Source organism: Lampetra fluviatilis, chromosome 26 (assembly GCF_964198595.1).
Source record: "Lampetra fluviatilis chromosome 26, kcLamFluv1.1, whole genome shotgun sequence".
Taxonomy (NCBI): domain Eukaryota; kingdom Metazoa; phylum Chordata; class Hyperoartia; order Petromyzontiformes; family Petromyzontidae; genus Lampetra; species Lampetra fluviatilis.
The window spans coordinates 8,235,882-8,253,939 of NC_136300.1; the positions used below are offsets into that span (position 1 = coordinate 8,235,882).

The window sequence follows — 18,058 nt, forward strand, 5'->3', positions numbered from 1 at the left end:
GGTCAGTCGGAAAGACAGCGTCTAAATGACGCTGTCAAGGACGGCTGCTTTGCGTTGTGGCCGAAACGTCGTGAGAATTATTTTATTGTTTTATTTTTTTATTACTTTCCTTTTACGTGACTTTACCGAAAGAACCAAGAATATTGCGCTAAATCTTATGAGTGTTCAAGTCTGCTAGCTCCGAGTTGATGGAGAAAGAAACCCCCATCTCCCTCCCCAACATTTTCAAGTTTTGTGATTTTGGTGAAAGCAGCCCTAAAAGTCTGGGTCCAGTAAGTTGAAACGCAGTAAATAATGCGCTGAGTTGAGCCGTGGGCCACACGAGACCCCCGAAGTTTATCGGAGTCTGTCTGAGCTGAGAGTACTCCTGATGGCATGGCATCCCAGGAATCTTAAGCATTGGGCTGAGCCCTGAGCTGCGTTACAGACAAGTACAGTAATGTTTGAGAATGATTCTGGCTAAGGGGTAGAGATATTGCTTTGCATATGACCTTATAATACATTAATTTCGCTTGACCTTGGGTTGTTTGTCAGCTATGGCCACCGAAAGCTTAGACATGTCGAGGCGCTATCCTGGTTAACTTGAGATGTATGTATGGTTAGGCACTGAACCCCACGAACCTTAAAGATAATTGTCATTCTGGCTAAACCTCAGACGTTTTTAATTTGATCGATTATTGGACTAATTATGCCGAGGAATCGCACTAAAACCCGAGATATTTAGATATGGCAGAAATTTTATTTTATAACTACGTTAGTCAACATCGTAACCTAAGTGTGCCTTGGTAAGGTTTTAAGATACTTGGGTCAGTTATGTTGAAACCTACAAATGCTGACTTTGAATGAAGTTGCAATCAAATAAACAAATAGCCCTTGTAGGCAATTCTTAAATGTGTTAAAAGTTATACTCGTTGGTTCTTTCGGTAAAGTCACGTAGGTATAAAAATAAATAGATCTCGATTGTTTCGGGCGCAACACAAGCGTCCGTCATCAGGTGGTATTTGATACCTACGTGACTTTACTGAAATAACCAAAGAGTATGGATTCCTGCAGTCATGAAAGCTTCAAATCAAGAATGTGCTAAAAGTTATTATGGTACATTGATCCCTTAAATCTCACAGAATGCTGAGTTTGGTAGTTGTCAGATTAAACAGGAACGACAGATGATACATTTTCAATTACCATCGTACACAATTTGGTCAGTGTAGATTGTAAATGTTGTACCAATTGAACTTCAGTACTGTCAGGTTGTGTGTATGTAGGAATGTGTGGCATCAGTTTGAGTATTCCTGTGAAGCAAAAGAACCCTACGGGCAGTTAGCAGTGAGTACAATCACTACAGACAGGGTAAGAACAGATTACTTATGCCTTAGAGGTGTTTGGATATTTGCCTAAAACAAGTTGACGTTCCAGTCCATTAATGTGAGGGGCTGCATGCTATCTTAATCCTTTGTGAAATGTAATTTTTTTTTCCTTGTTAAGAACCTCTGAGCCTCTGGCCGTGAAGGCTCTTGCGATGCCATAAGTATTTAATGGCTGCCTTGATGTGATTTTTTTTGAGTCCGCATTCATTAATGCTGATATAGAAAGATGCTTTTGCTGTTGTCCCACGGAGAAATGTCGTAAATTACTTTCTCATTGTCATCAACGGCCATAATCTGTCCACTGCTGGTTGGCCTGCGAACGCTGTTGCCATTCCTCATGCGCTTGCCATGTCGCAAGTGATCTCGTTCATGCACATGAGCCAATCCCATCACTCACATGTCCACGCATGTTGTTGTTGTCTTGGGTGTGTTCTTTCATTTGGCTGCCTTTGCATCACCAGTTTTGTGCAGACGTTCCTCCTTCTACCAAGTCCACTTTCTTATATATTTTTTTTATTAACCGTCGGTACTAAGAGGACGTCCACCTCGGAGATGAAGCGGTAAAATTAGCTCGTGGTGCAGGTGCTGGATGGATTGTTGCATCGCAGGATCATGAGAAATGACAACAGCTTAGATAGGCAGTGGACCAGGATTGATTAAGGTTGATAATGGAATATTCATGAGTTAAATAATTAATAGATACTTAACCGCAGTGGAATTTGTTAATGATTATCTTGTATATGTTCTTTGCTTATTTTTACATTTTTAAATACTTTCAAATATGCATGAGGAATGTGCATAGGTCTTGTCGTGAGATATGCTTTATTTCATAAAGGGGGTTAACGTGATCATACAATGTGTGCAGTTCCTATAGACAGGGTAAGCCCAATAAGTGCCCCATATAGACCCTTTTATTCACAATTACATTTATAACTAGTTTATTTTGGGTGAGGTCGTGTCAGTATAATGTACATGTATATTGATATAGTTAACAATATAGTAAAACATTGACGTAATTATGATGCTTAATATTTGTCGTGAAAGCCTACGAATAAATAAGGACCCTGTAATCTTAAGATCCTAAAAATAACAATGTTTTAGTTGAAAGTGGAAGAATATAATTTTTTTTATGTTTCAGTTGTTGCTTCACTTTAAAGAAACACATGTTTTGCTTATTACACTAGATATTCCATGTGTGTTTATCTCAAATATATAAAATCTTTGCATCGAAACTTACAATTGATTAGTCAGCATATGCAAGCATAAAAGTGGTCTTGCGGCCTCAGCTGCCACACAAAGCATGCTTTTAATTCAGACTGTACAGTATATTAATTACCAGAACTGGTGCAACCATTGCAGAGATGAATGTGATGTATTAAGCCTGAATCAGAATTGACTTTTGCCATTTTATGCATAAACACGAATTTACCCTCATGCGGTGAAGAATAATGTTCGCAAGATGACTTTAGATTTTTTTTAATTCAAAAATTCTCTGAGTCAATCTTGCAATTCTTCTTTGTGTAATTCCCATGTTAAAATCTCATTTCGTGTACGGTCCATGACTGAGCATCTGTGTGAATACAGCAGCACTGTGGGGAGCGGTGGTGTAGCGGTTTGCGCGCTGCGGTACGAACCTGGCGACCCGAGTTTGATTCCCGCTCACGGCCAACACCAGTGAAGGTTATCCGGTCCTGGTCTTCCCCTAGGTCACGTCAGCCTCAAATGAGGACCTGGTGCGGTGTGTAAAACATCCCCACTAGGGAGACAAAGGCGGCCGGGCGTGGTGTTGGCCACACACCTCCTCGTGTGCCGTACCTGCCTTCATAGGTGCTCGCTAACAGATCTTGCCCCAGCAATCCGTTCAGGCTATATGGGGGATCTATGTCGTTGTACAGCACTGTGAAAGGCTATATAGTCTGAAATGCTGCATGGGAATGTTTTTGTTTGTTGCGTATATACTGTTTATAAGTTAGTGAGCGTTCGTTTATTTGGTATTTCCTGTGATATGAGTAGTGGATCCATTGGTAGTCCTGGTATGGTCAGCGATTTGAGTAGTTGTCCCATTAGTCTGTGTGGTATCTCGGGTAGTTGAGGGGTTTCCAATGGTAGTCCCAAAGTTCCAGTGGTACGAGTGGCAGTCCTGGTCCCGGTAAGCCAAATGGTAGTCCCAATGGTCCCGAGTGTTCAAATTGTTATCGCATTGGGTCCCCTGTTGGGCTTAAAGGGTGGCCAGGCTGCGTGCAATAGATTATGTATATCCAATCGTTATACACAGTGAAACTAAGTGTATAGCCTACAATACACATTGGGTAGCCATGTATTTACGTGGCAATTCTCTACCGGTCTGCTTTTATCAACTCCGATAATCAGCGGTATCACCATTCAAACGTATTTGACAGGCGGTGACCAAATATTTATTGGCCATACAATTCAATAAAGATTCACATTGGCCAGCCAGGGCCCCATGGGCTCCCCCTTATTGTTTGAATGCCACAGTTGGCTCTGCCCAGTTATTGTTTATTACTGTCACACTTGTTGACTCAAAAAAGCCTGTCTCACTGAGTTTCATGACTCGTATTCAGGAGGGTCCTGCCAAGTGGTTGTCCTACAGACATATACGCACCCCTCTCATAGAAATGTGGAATTTTCACCACTAGCTCAGGGCATTAAACAGATGCACCACCTCAATGCTCATTTGAGCAGGAAGTCACTTTCCCGTGATGTTTGGCTCGTTAATTAGTACTGTACTCTAAGGATATTTTCGTTTTTGTATGCGGTTATTTTACTAGTCATGCATTGCTCATTACGAAATGTGTTTAGGTCGTGGATGCAATGCTTTGTTTGAAATGTCTACGTTAAAGGTATTGTGTGCCATTGCTTTCGGTGTGCCACTGCATATTTGCTTTAAGAAGGCTTTGTGAGATAGTGCTGTCGCCGAAAAAATGTAAGAAGTCTTCTTATTCTTTCGAATGGCTGATGTAGATACAGAGCAACAACTGCAATTTCGCATTCGGGTGGTCAAGCCGGATAACCGCGTCAGGAGGAGCGGAGTGTATGGCTCTGGAGTCTCCTTCGTATTGTGGAACGGAGCAATGTTGAACGGTCTGTTTTGGATGACCACAGTCCTACACACTGGAGAGTTTTTAATTTTCCATTTGTGCATCAGGTATCCGCATCTGCCATGGTTTGTGCAGTGGATGCAGTTTCAGGTGGACCATGTTTTGGTCTTCCGCGAAGCTCACAGGATTTTTTGCGTTAGGTCTTTCACATTGAGAAGTTAAAAATAATAATAATAACAAACAAGCATGACTAGATTGTAAAAGAAACTGCACCAAAGCCACTACAATTTATGTTAATTACTGGTTTGGTGGCGGGTGAGCGCAGTAAGTGTGCACAAGTGAATCGACACTTCAAGTTCTGTTGATTCTGGTATGGTTCTTCGAACACGACAGCAACACGTACCATCTATAAATACGAGCCTCAAGACATTGGTTATATGTGAAAGTTATGTGCAGACCGTAATGTTAAGTTATGCAGTGTTGTCAAAGGCTACTACTACTGTGTGCTTCTCTACTCAGTTCAGTTTCGGTTTATTTTGAAGTACCCTGTGAGCCAATAAGCTTGTAAATCGTGTTTCATCAACAAAAACAACACCACCGCTTGTCTGACACTCAATAAGTCAAATAATTGAATAATAAACAATAACAGATGAGAGAAATTTAAAAATAGCTAGCAAATCATAATCCCAATAGAAAACAAATATGTAAAAGGAAAAATTAAGTTCAATGTAGATTATCATCGGTAGGTCATTGGCTAGAGCGGTGACGGTGGTCAATGTTGGCTGTGAATTTTTCATTGCGTGCCGGGCTTGGCATTGACCACTTGCTTACAACTGTACGCTGCTTCTCTGACTCGGCAAAGGTTTTCCCGAATATGAAAGCAAGGTGTCAGCATTACTGGAATATGCACTCCATGGTACGTGTTGAAAGGAATGCCTTCGGGGCCATTGTGTGTCGGGCCCGTACGTGTTTGGGAGGTGTTGGCAGGCCATTTCATTGCCGGGCAACAAGTTTAACAACTCTGGGTTTGGGCTGAAACTTGTTTTTAATCGTGAAGCTCAGACTACATTTTCACAAGGGAACTACACACAACCTTTGCCATTTCACACTGTATTGTCTGGTTTAACTTAGCGCCACGAATAAGGAAGTATCATGAAAAACTAATGTCACTCTTTTGGGGGTGAATATACCGTGCTACGCATCGTAGAAACTTCTCTTTATTCACAGCTAGTATATATGTTTATCGTGTTTTCTACAGAAACTCCAAGTTGGTCGAGAAATAGTTGAATTAATTATTTTTGTAAATTAAGGCAAAAGTGACTCTTATTCAAATATAACACTCTTCATGGCATTATGTCCAAGACATTACATTATACTTTTAGTAGTGTTTTGCCTATGTGGCATTTAATATGCTGGGTTTAGTAGCACATTTAGGAGCTGGCAGTATGAGCAATTGAGTTCAGGACCAGTTTGTGTGGATTTTTGAGTTATCCTCTTGTATGCGTGGGTTTTCCCGAGGATCTTTAGTTTTTACCCACTTGCAACATACTGAGGACACTCTTGAAAAGGTCATATGTAGTAATGTTTTCTGATTAAAAACAGAAGTACTATATTGTATATCATAAGAATGACTTAATATTGCTCACTGCTTTCAACATAACCGAAGCAATGTGTCTGTGTTGACCCTTTATTGACATTAACAAATGTCAACTCCCCCCTGAGAAATGAATAATAATGCACGTGCATGGGTACAAAGAAAAACAAAGATCCCCGTTTCGCCTTAACAGACTGTTGGGACAAGTGCTGTTAGCGAGCACCTATGAAGGCCAGAACGGCACACGTGGGGGTGGGTGGCCAACACCACGCCCGACCGCCTTTGTCTCCCTCGTGGCAATGTTTACACATTGCACAAGGTACTTATTTGAGGCTGAGTCGACCTAGGAGAGGCCCAGGACCGGTTCAGATAATCGCCACTGGTGTTGGCCGTGAGCGGGAATCGGAACCCGGGTCGCCAGGTTCGCAGCGCAGCGTGCTAACCGCTACACTAGCGCTCCCATACGCACACTTACACAATGTATGATGAACTTTCGCACCCTATGTAGCCAACCGCGCTCATCGGACGCAAGCACACATATGCAGAAACATGCAGAAAGGCGCATACATTAAACATTAACGCACACGTTTGAAAACAAACCCCACAGTCGTGCACACACCCACAAATATACATGAACATAGACCTCCTACACGATTATACCCATAAACATAAGGAGACATGGTGAGGCATGGCGAGAAATATGTATGGGGAGATAGATATATGGGGAAAGATACACTGAGAGAGAAACCTACTGAGAGTCACAAGAAGAGAGGGTATCTTGGAGACAGACTATGGGGAGAGATATGGGCAGAGAGTGATGTCGACAGTGACATGTGGAGAGGGCAATAGACTTTGGGAGAGAAATATGGAGAGCCATGAGGAAGGACGGCCTGCATATTGAAGGAGGATGTGGAAGCGGTGTGATGTGAAATGAGGTCTCGAAAGGTCAGCATCTCCATGCAATTTAGACAGTCACAAGAGTCATCGGTGCAGGTTCGTGGGCAGTGCAGATTTTTTTTTAACGGAATAAATTCGTCATGGAAAATAATATACCAATAATAATATGCCCCCTCACCCCCTTCCTGGATTGCCAGAAACATTGGCACTTTTTTTTAAGAAACTTATTTAGTGGTTATATGGTGCAACTGTAAACGTTTTGTTGTAAAGAAAGATTGTTCGACCTGTTGAATTCTGCCTACACCTAACACTTTGCAGAATGCATCCACTCTTGCCCAGAAACCAAACAGGATTGCGCTTGGATAGTTATTGGATGCATGCCAGGCTGTTATAGGCATTTTTCGGGGTCGTGCTACATTGTGGCCAGCATGGGGCTTTGCTTGTGCCAGTGGCATTTGATTAATGTCTCATTTATGTAGATTTCCTAACTTATTTACTGCATGGGTTTTATTTTAACGTGCGCTTTTCACTTAAGTAGTTTTCCTTTCACGTATGTCTTCATGCCGAAGCAAAAATTAGAAACGCTCAAGTAACAAAACTATTTTTTTTGGAACCTCTCTGCAGACTTTGAAATAAAACACGCGACGGCGGGGTTGTTCCACATGAAATGAGCACCACCTCTGCCATGACCCTCTGTGAATTTAATTAAATTTGGGAAGGATTTAAGCTGAGGCCGGGGAAATCCTTTCACTCAAAACGACATCTGTTGTGGTCAGTTATTTTGTGTAGTACAACGGCGAATTGAACGAAGGTTAAAACAGACACTTTTCATGAAATAGCCGTAATGTGTTATCCTGCAACAACTGACATAATTCACTTTTAGACAGTTGATCCTGCTGTAATTTATAATCTTTGGTAATTGTACATTAAAATTATATTAGACCGGTGGTTACAAGTTACATGAGACGTAAGGTTTTTACATTGCTTGGGATCAGAACTCAGGTGGCTCGCGTGAGACTGAGACATTGTTGAGATGGACTAATGCAGATAGATGTGGGGGAGATGTGTGTGGGCGACATAAAGGTGAGCTGGTGAGATACAGGTGGTTGGGGAGAGACTCGATGAGAGGTGCAGGTGAAATAAGGCGGTGGTGAGGGTACGTTGAGTTTGCCTCACAATAATTTATAATCCACGGCCGACATAGTACATTATAATAGTAACAAGAGTGCAGTGTGTTGAATTCGGGACAATAGTGTTATTTTTTGTTATTTTGTTTCCTGCTTTATGTAGTTTGTATTTCATGGCTATATATCACACCAGAGTTGAATGCAAAGCAGACATTTGGTGCATCCTAGGTAAGTAGAAGTTATATTCTCTGTATATTTCCTTTAGCCCAGAGTATTACTTAACAGATTTTGAGGATGGCCATTTCTTTAACCATTTTACCATCGGCATGTTCCATTGTAAGGGAGATGTATGTACCTATGTTTAATGTCTTTCTTCGTGGAAATGTGCATCTCGTCTGTGGCGCCTGCGCTTGCCAGACAACTCGTGGTGTACTTTTGAGTACACTTCACTGGGAGCAATGTCGGGATGTAGTTTTTGTATGGCGATGTGTCCCTGAGGAGTACAGTTAGCCTTTCCTGTGCACTTGTCAAAGTACAGCCATGAAAGGGAAGGAAATTATGCTCAGCCAAGAGTGGTTGAATTGCTTCCTTTTCAACCATTTTGACAAATCGTAATTTTTACTTGCCACAATGGCATGTATAGTTGTATTTCAGCGAAGTGGCCTGTGCTACACTAAATAAATACGTATAATTAGCGGTAATTTTAAGGTTTAAATCAGCTCTTGGAGATAAATCTGCATGGGCAGAGATGAAATACTCGGGCCAGTGCAGTGTCTCAGACATAGTAATTGGCCTTCATGCACCTATCATTGAAAATGTCTTGAATGCTCTGCTTATGGTTGCATACCAAGCCTTTCCTTACCATCAGACAAACATTGACAAAATGTGAAGTAATCAGAGGACAGAAAGGACAAACGTTGATGACCACATAATTAACATTCCTGGACTCGGTGTGTCTACGCTAGATCCACAAAGGTTTTGAATTGTAGGAGAAAACGTGAATGTAAAACCAATTTTAGTTTTTTGTTTTTTATTTCTCATTCTGTCTCATGCAGACTCACTTGCCCCATTGTTCTCAACTCAACGTTTGCATATGTTTTCATAATATTAGCATTCATTGTACCGTACATCGTTGCTTTCTGCGTATGAAAAATAAAAATAGGTTTTACCCTTTCTGGCAATTAAACAGGCGTTACATGTTCAAACACCGAAATAGATACCCTTTTGCAAGGAATCAAGTCTGCATTAACCACACGTAATTGTGGTGAACGTGCAAACAAAACATGCTCTGATAATATATGCATTGTCTATTAAACTGATTGGACTACACTAGGGGACAGCTTTCTTTATGACCTAGTCTCACCAGTGTCAGAGCAGAGAACACCAAAAGGCGAATATGACAAAGCCAATGCACGTATTGGAGCGTTTATAGCTTGTGGCGCTATCTGCATTGACAATTTTACAAATGTGTGAGCGGTGGCACATTGGTTAACACACTTCGCCTGTGCGCTCTCCCATCTGAGTTCACTTCCCGGTCACAGCTAACGTCAGTATTGATTGATATTCAACACTTGTTCCTCGCAATAAAAAGGACTTGGGTTCGATTCTGGAATTGGGTGCCTTTCTGCGTGACGTTTGTATGTACGTTCCTCAGTTCTGTGGCTTCCACCCATTGCAAAAATGACACACAATGTTACTGGTATTGGCCAAACATCCCAATGCTGAAAATGACCTAAAAAGACTCATATTGGTATGGCACGTGGCAACATTGCCCCCAACTGCAAAAACTTGGCAGGACCCACCTAATAACGACATGGGACTCAATTTGGCTTTTATGGGTAAACAAGAATAATAATAGCAACAAACAGGGACTCCTCTACTTACGAACGAGTTAGGTTCCAGTGGTCTGTTCATAAGTCGATTTGTTCGTAAGTCCAACTTTACTCCTGTCGAGTACAAACATGTTGTACGGAATGTGCACTAAATACGGGGAATGGCTTTAGAAGTGATATCATCTCCTATAGATATAGATGCCAGTGGTTCTTCATGTTCTGCAGATGTAGATGCCACCACCGTGACGGAAAGTTAGGGGGCTGAGAAGTAATGAGGCATTATTGCATTGGGAAGACAAAGGGGGGGGGGTTGGCGAGGGGCTGGAGCCAGGAGAAAGAAGGGGGCCACCGCGATCGAATCCCCCGCACCACCGACGACTTCTGAAACGTCCTTGCAGTGTAGCAGCGGAGTCCCAGCCGGGTCCGTGACGAAGAAGAACGCGCAGCCTCGGCCCGGCTCACTTGCCTAACTTGCCCAGACAACCATTGGTACCTCATTTGCCAGTAAAAAATATGATAATTGTTTTTTTACCCTGTTATCTGGCAACAAAACTGACACCTCTTTTTTTATTGTCCAGACAAGTCCATGAACGTGGGGGTAGATTAGATTTGTAATTGTGGACTTTTTGTTGCCAAATTTATGCTGGTGGACTGCTTTATTTAAACTCATACGACTGAGATTGAGTGAGTGCACAAATGTATAGTTTATTTTAAAAAAAAGCCTGTCCCCTCTAAGTTTAAATCCCAAATGCACGGGTTGCATTTTTAATTTGCATAAAGACATTTCTGTTCGGGATTCTCAAACTGACCAGTACACTACAACCTTGTGTCGGGGATTGCCTCACAACAATTACATAAAAGAACTCCATCCAAAGTCACTTCAATAGGCCTCTTTGACATGAGGCAGCATGTGCTGTCATGTGCCGCCGAACAGTGTTCCTCACATGGCAATAAAACCAATATACGTAACCCTCGGACCTGGAACCTGGCAAAATAAGGTACAATGCAAATGTAATCCGATTTTCATTTTTTGTACAGTAATTGGTTACCAGGCTGATGCTGTAACCTAACCTACACTTGAGATCCCAACGTAAGCATGTGTGGCTGTCTGGATTCAATGCCAAATTCGTCTGCAATGGTATCAGCTTCCTGAGGCACCCGGTTACCTCTGAAATGCGCGGTTTCTTCATTCGCTTCGCGTCTTCCTCTGTTGCTAACCTTTCTCCCCCCCCCTCCACCCCACTCGTTTCTCTCTTTGCAGTGTGAAAAGGACCATCTGGCTCCAAAAATTGCCTGAGAGCATAAACTTTTTTTGGCGAGACAACCATTCCCTATTTCAGCCAGCTCGTGGAGGGAGAGTAACGGGGAGGGAAAAGAAGGAGGGGGGGGGGAGTTTGCGGGGAAAGAAAAACGAGGGCAGAGTGAGGCGGGACACGCAGACGCAGCTGGCCATTCAAACAAAGCTCGGAATTTTGATGGTGTGTGCGAAGACAAGGAGGGGAGAGAAAGGGCAGTCTCAGCAGACCCATCCTTGGGGGTGCAACAACGCCGAGGCGAGTCGGTGGCTTGGGAGAGAGCGTGGGGAGAGGCCCGGGGAACGATGCCGCCTCCTCAAGACATCGTAAAGGTGGCCATTGAGAGGCCGGGTGCCTTTGCGCAGCTCATCGAGTTGGACCAGGTGAGCGCTCCCTCACTCTCCCTTGTGCAAACCCACGTCTAGCGCACTCGCCACAGTCTTTATCTTGCAGGATGTTCATGGAATCATTATCAATGGTGCGGTTGCGTACGAGCCTGCTGGTGTTTTTCTGAGCGCATATATTGCCCCCCCCACCCCACATGTATACTTTGAAATGTTTTCGTGTTCATGCATGACGATGTTTGCGAGTGTCGGGAGTGAGTACACGTGCGCACGCTTTGGCCAGTATCCCCACCTTCCCCTGTGCGTGCTGAGACCAGTGCACCTGTGTGCAAGCCTTGAGAGAAGTGTAATTTTTGCGTTATACTGAGATTGTGTGGCTGAATAATGTTGGCCTGTGGTTCGTCGTCTGTTGTCGGTTACTGCCAAAGAAAAGGACGGCTGATTGCACATCGACAAATACAGGACTGTTCATTTATTTTTTCCCACAGTAAAACAAATTAAATATGTGGCATCGAATAAAAAGCAGCGATGGGGAAAAATGAACTGCTTATAAAATATTGATAACAGATGAACAAACAGCAATGGAATGGAAACCAAGGGATGGATAAACGTATTGAAGAAACAGCCAAAGGGGATTTGAACGAGTAAAGCCAGGACACATGCAAGCATGAGATGTGAAGTGGTGGTACTGTGGCTAGCACGCTGCGCTATGATGACTTGAGTTTGATTCCTAGCCATGGCTATCGTAAGTAGTGAATTATATATTAGCCGGGCGGTGGTGATGCATGCTCATGGTCCAGCATAGTGGAGGTGAGAATTGGTGGATCACACAAATGTTGTGAACTACCTTTCAATAGACGTAGAAGTGCCATACCCCGGCTTTCCAGGAGAAGACAGTACAACAAAGTGTGGACTCATCTCCATCTGTCTTATCTATAAGGGACTGAGCGATGTCTCACACTCGTAGGTTATTTTCTGGATGCTCTGGTTTCCTTCTGCATGTAAAAACACTCAACAATTGGCTGAAAACAACTTAATATATAGAGGACCACAGAGCTTGGGCATTTGTTGGCACCAGCTCACTGCGTGGCTGCATTTCTCGCTTTGTCTCTGGTTCCTTATCGCATCTCTAAGTCGTTATCTCGTTTGGAGAGCGAGCAAACACTGCAGCACGTTGCAAAGTTACATTTTTTGTTATATTAGAACCAGTCCTGTCCCCCCCCTACTATTCACCAACATGGACTGACCAACGTGGTGAGGTATGGTTAAAATGGTTAAAGAAAACCCACACTCATGTGGCATGGCCTTTATCCAATGGTGGATTGAGATTGGCTGGATTAAAATTTTTATTACACAATGTTCCTATTGGTAATGGATAATTAATTACCAATGACAGCCATAGTTTACTCCTATCTCATCCTATTTACAGAATGGCCTTTGAGGACATTTAGAGAGTGCTAATGGGAAACATTACAGCCCACAAATTGGGTGAAAACCCACCATCTGTGTTGTATAAATGCAGTTGCGTTTGAAACTTTGAAGCATCTGGGTCCATCATGAAACTGACATTTCAGCTGTTGCTTGTTTCCGAAGCACCATTGAAGGATTCGTTCATATCACATTTCATAATTGTCAAATTTGTCATGCTCTCACCCCTGAGCGAAAGTGATGCAGGTCACTGCTTGTCTTGTTGCATGTGCTGTTCCTCTGGGGTATTGTATCAGTCTATACCTTTATATAGATTTGCTGTAGAGAATCGCAAGGAGAGGAAATTATGCAACCACTCACTGTGAAATGTTTCAATGTTGTTGCCAAACAAATGCAATCATTCCCTTGAAAGAAATCATAATAGTAATCAGTGCTTCAGTATGCCTGGTTTCTTGAGATACTCAATAGCCCACATTTCCAGTGATTTCCTTAAATAATTTATATTGATTCACATAAGACACGTGTTTTCACAGGAGTTGAAATTATGGCCTTTTATAAAATTCGAATAGTATTTTTAAAGCGTCTGCATGCAAATGCATCTCGAGATTCTGTTTAAGAGTAGCACATTCAAATTAGGAAGAGAGCTAATGGATGGGTGAGAGGAGCTAATGGACATTGGGGCAATGGAGAGGTAGTCGGTCATCAACGGAGGGGAAAAAGAGGTAGACTTGAGCCAGGCCTTGAAGGAGGTACGCATGGGGGATAGTTTCGTGATGGCAGACGAGAATGAGCAATGTTTAATTGAGTGGCGGATAACTGGGATTTGACAGGGAGGCCTTGGTTGATGGAGTGAATATGGATAGATCTAGATGAGATGGTGGAGGTCAGTGATAGTAATGCCACGTAATGTTGTGCTGGTGATTTTACACCATTATGTAACTCCAACAACAGCTTCTGGTGTTTACTGCTGGTATATGTTCATTTCTTAATTTGTGGTGTTTACTTCTTGCAGAAAAAGCCTCTTTCTGCAGTGATCAAGGACATCTGCTACGGGTAAGCAGTTCTGACATTTAAAAAATGATGTATATTGTGTCGTCATGTTTGATATATATTTGCCTTCTAAAGTAGCTTTGCGGACTTAGTGGAGCACTGCGGAGGTACACTGTTTAGAGGGTGCTCTGTATTCTATGCGAAATGGAAAAGTTTGAACATAGTTTTTTTTGTTAAAAGCTTTTCCAGAATAAGAAATGTCACTTGGTTTAATATGAATTATGTACACTATAAAAACCCCATGCTGGCACAATTGGATAGCTCAGAAGAAGAATTGTATATATACCCACGTCAAAGTTAATGGTTTGGAATTCTGCATTAGCTGGATAACTTGGTATTGAGCGCAGTTACTAATGACCTAACTTGTAGTAGTATGGCATTGTATTATATAACAGGGTTCTTAAGAAATGAAATTGGATTTGTTAATACTGGCAACCCACATTTCCTTTGGACATGTTCGTCCATCTGCCGTTACCAGCCAGCCAACAAAACTTGTCATTTTTTATAGTGCGCTGTCCCTCCCCACCTTTCTCTTGCCTTCAAGCATGCCTGGAAGACAGTGTTGAGGCTCACTGAGGCTTTCCTGGATAAATAAAAGATGATTATTTTAAGTTTGTGTGACAGATCTTAAATTATTTGCCGACAGAAAGGCACTTCCGCTGTGTTGTTGCGTTGGAGTTGAGAGGCATTTTCCACTGTGCTCAATCCCGTCCAATGACGCAACAGCTGGTGCAGGTGGAGACGCGTTCTCCGGGTAAATACGCATGTGGCTGTGGAAAAAAGAACGGTGCGTGTCAGGGATATGTTCTCATTATTCAGATGAATATGGATGATCACTTTTTTTTTTACTTATAGAATGTTTAATACTGTACATCACGTCCGTGCTTTTCGTTATGTTACGTGGCATCGGGTAACATCACTTTTGTTAGCATGAAGACACATAATTATCACGTGATGTAAATGTTCTGAAAATCCACATTTTTTAAGTAACAACCCGTTCTTTGCATCACGTGCATGACTATAAGGGTGCCTGATACAGCATTCTTTCTCTCGTCTAATGCTCCGTTGCAAGGTTGTTATCTGTCACGAGTTATTGCATTGCGATCTTATTATTTCACGCAGATGGAATATAAGCGACTCCGAAAACTACGCTCTGCATTATACAGATGGGAACCAGATGTACATTACTGAACAGGTAATGCCGGTGATCCCGGCCCATGCATTAAATGGAACTCCAGTGGCTCCCTATCGGCCTCTTTGTCCCTGGAGCCACTGTGCGCTGGGTTCTCCTGTCTGACCTTCCGGTCCCTTCTTTCATGGCGAGGGCTGTTTCCTGTAGAAGGCACTGTGGCCAGCTGTTTTCCATTTTGCAGAACAAATATTGAGAAAGTTATTAAATAAATAACCGTTGCCCACATAGCCACTGCGCCACTCCGCAACCCCATATTTTCCTGGTGTTCATAAGTTGTACAAGTAATGCTTGCACTGTATTGGGCTTGTGTAGAGTAGCTTGTACTGTATCCTGTCCTGTGTTACTCTTCAGCAGAGATTAGATATACCTTACAAAGCACTGCTTTGTAAGGTATATCTAAGCAAAATGATAAGGGAATACAATTAAAGTACTTTACTGTTTAATATAGCTTCCATTTATCTCTACTATTCGTGCTAATGCAACTGCAGAACTGAGTAATGAAACAAAGATGGACAGATGAATATGCGGGCAAACTTAAAATAGCAACGAGATGAGGGAGCATTAATGACTTTTTAAAGAAAAGATCAAGAGATCACACAGCGTAGATTGTTTGTGAGATTGTTGTTAATTATGTGTGGCTGGCTGGCTGCGGGATGTGGAGCATGGCAGATTTCAACTCTCTCTTTACATTTCAGTGCATAAAATAACAATCTTTGAAGAGCCACGTTTTCTGGAAGTAATTTATTCTTATTTGTTTGTGATTTGGTGCAGAATCGAAACGAAATAAAGAATGGAGCCATCCTGAAGTTGACAGACTCGGCAGTAAGTTTGATTATTTTGTGAGTAGAATAATTAATCTGAAATTAAGTATGTTGTTTTACTTGGAACATATCTAAGATGTATTTGTTTTACTTGGTTATTATATATTTTTTTCTGTGAACATTTAAAAATGCTTTGATGATTTGTGCGAAGATTTTTGTGCAGTGTAAGGGAAATGTACGTGCAGTTGCGCATGCAAATGTTCCGATAGCTACCAATGGTGCACGTTTATACTATTGGCAGATCGCGCACGGTGGGGTAAAGTGTGGGTACTCCCAACTCTTCAAAGACGTCTGCCTGGAATGGCAGCATAAGCTGAATACCGCTTTAGAATCAGAATATTTATACTGGAGGAATCTGACGAGCTATAAAGCTGTTTTTTGCAGATTTTTTGAGAGTGGCGTGAGCGAGTAATTGCAGGGCTTTACCTCTGTCATTGGTGTGTATTATGCTTTGACCCATGTACAAGCACTTTTTAAATCAAAGACAGCACTGGCTTCTGCCCAGGCTTTTGATTCTTTATTGTCACCACCCAGGCAGCCTCAATGGGATGGTTGGGCTCGTAATCCAGTGAATTCCTTACATTTACTTGTAGAGCTTGCATGTACTGCACTCAGTACATTTACGCAGACCCACACACACAACTCCTTTACAATCTCTTCATGGGCACAGAACCAAATAGACATGTGCTTTCTGTGTTTCTCATACAAATGCATTTCCTGCAGGTGCCATATGCTGTTTGATGTGTCCGCGGCTGTATGTTTGTACCTTAATTGTATGCGTACCTCTAAGCACATGTATTTTATTGTTTTCCTGGTGATTGTCTTTTATGCTACGCGTGCATTTACCTTGTCATTCTTGAGCTCACTTGTGTGCCTACCAACGTGATTAACTTGTGTGTGTGTTGTGTGCGCGCTTGCGTTTGTCGACACTTCCTGCTTAACGTTTCTCGCCAACTTTCGCGGCGCCTACCGGTGCGCTTGTCTTACGGTGTGTTTGTGCTTTCGCCCGTGCAGTCTAAAACCGCTCAGCTGCTGGTGGAACGGATCCGATCAACCCGGCCGGACGACCGACTGGACGCACTTAAGACGTTGGCCCGCCTCTCTGTGGACGTCACCTTTGCCTCTGAGTTCATCAAGCTGGACGGGATCGGACTGTTGACGCGCAGCGTGGAAACTGGCACCACCGAGTACGTCGCGACCCCAAACCCCTCTGTGCTGCTTCGCGGAACCATTTTGGTCGTCTTTGGCAAGCAAAACCGTTCTCAGTCCTGCCAAGGAGGTTTGGTAGTTGTGCCAAGGACCCACGGGTTAGATTTAGTATATAGTTTTGTGGCTTTAACTGCGACTTTTGAACTTGACACGTAGGTCGTCACAGCCAAGGGATAGGCCATGTAATGATCAAATATGTGTCTAAGTTGCCCCGCCATCTGTCCATAGCTGAACAAATTAATTGTATGCACCAATTAGTATTGATTCTGTTCACTAGAAAGTTTAAGAACAATCCTCACAACCAAACTGACTGATGGTTGCTGACTGATTGTTCCTATTAATGTTTTAGTAGGCAGTAGTAAAGCCTAGTTCATTAATCTTGGATGTCCTGTGTTACTATCTTAGCTTAATTTCTGAGAAAATCTGTTCCCAGTAACAATGTCATGTCCTTCTCTTTAAAAAAAGGCCTTGCAGAAACATATAAACAAGGAAGTGGGTGTTGAGACAGGATACTGTGCTTAAAATATAACGTTTGCCTTGATAACAGAGATATATATTTCCGAGTTATCAAGGTCAGGATGTACTTTCAAGCAAAGAACCTTGGTGAAATGAGAGGGTGGAACACCTCCAACACATACAAGTCATGTGTTTCCAGCTTTCCTTCCGATGCATGCGTCTCTCTCGCGTGTACTGACGAGCATTTCTGAGTCTGCAGTCGACGCAAAGGGAAGTGAAAGTAAAGGCCGTATTCCCCATTTTGTTGTTCCTTGTGGTCAGCAGGATCACCCAATTAGTCATTTCCAGGAAACCTTTATCGAGTGTAATTTCTAAATATATAGGCTGTAA

At 42.5% G+C, this 18,058-nt stretch overlaps 1 protein-coding gene across 3 annotated transcripts in view; it reads left to right on the forward strand.

The window, feature by feature from the left end:
- LOC144942027 (engulfment and cell motility protein 1-like) overlaps positions 1-18,058 on the forward strand; it is a 66,386-nt gene that overhangs the window by 1,093 nt on the left and 47,235 nt on the right. For all 3 annotated transcript variants that reach the window (XM_078868641.1, XM_078868643.1, XM_078868642.1), the window contains exons 2-6: positions 11,135-11,551; positions 13,953-13,993; positions 15,113-15,185; positions 15,954-16,004; positions 17,018-17,190. In XM_078868641.1, the coding sequence (XP_078724767.1) occupies positions 11,474-11,551; positions 13,953-13,993; positions 15,113-15,185; positions 15,954-16,004; positions 17,018-17,190 (416 nt within the window). In that variant the 5' untranslated portion in view covers positions 11,135-11,473. The remainder of the gene's footprint in view (positions 1-11,134; positions 11,552-13,952; positions 13,994-15,112; positions 15,186-15,953; positions 16,005-17,017; positions 17,191-18,058) is intronic.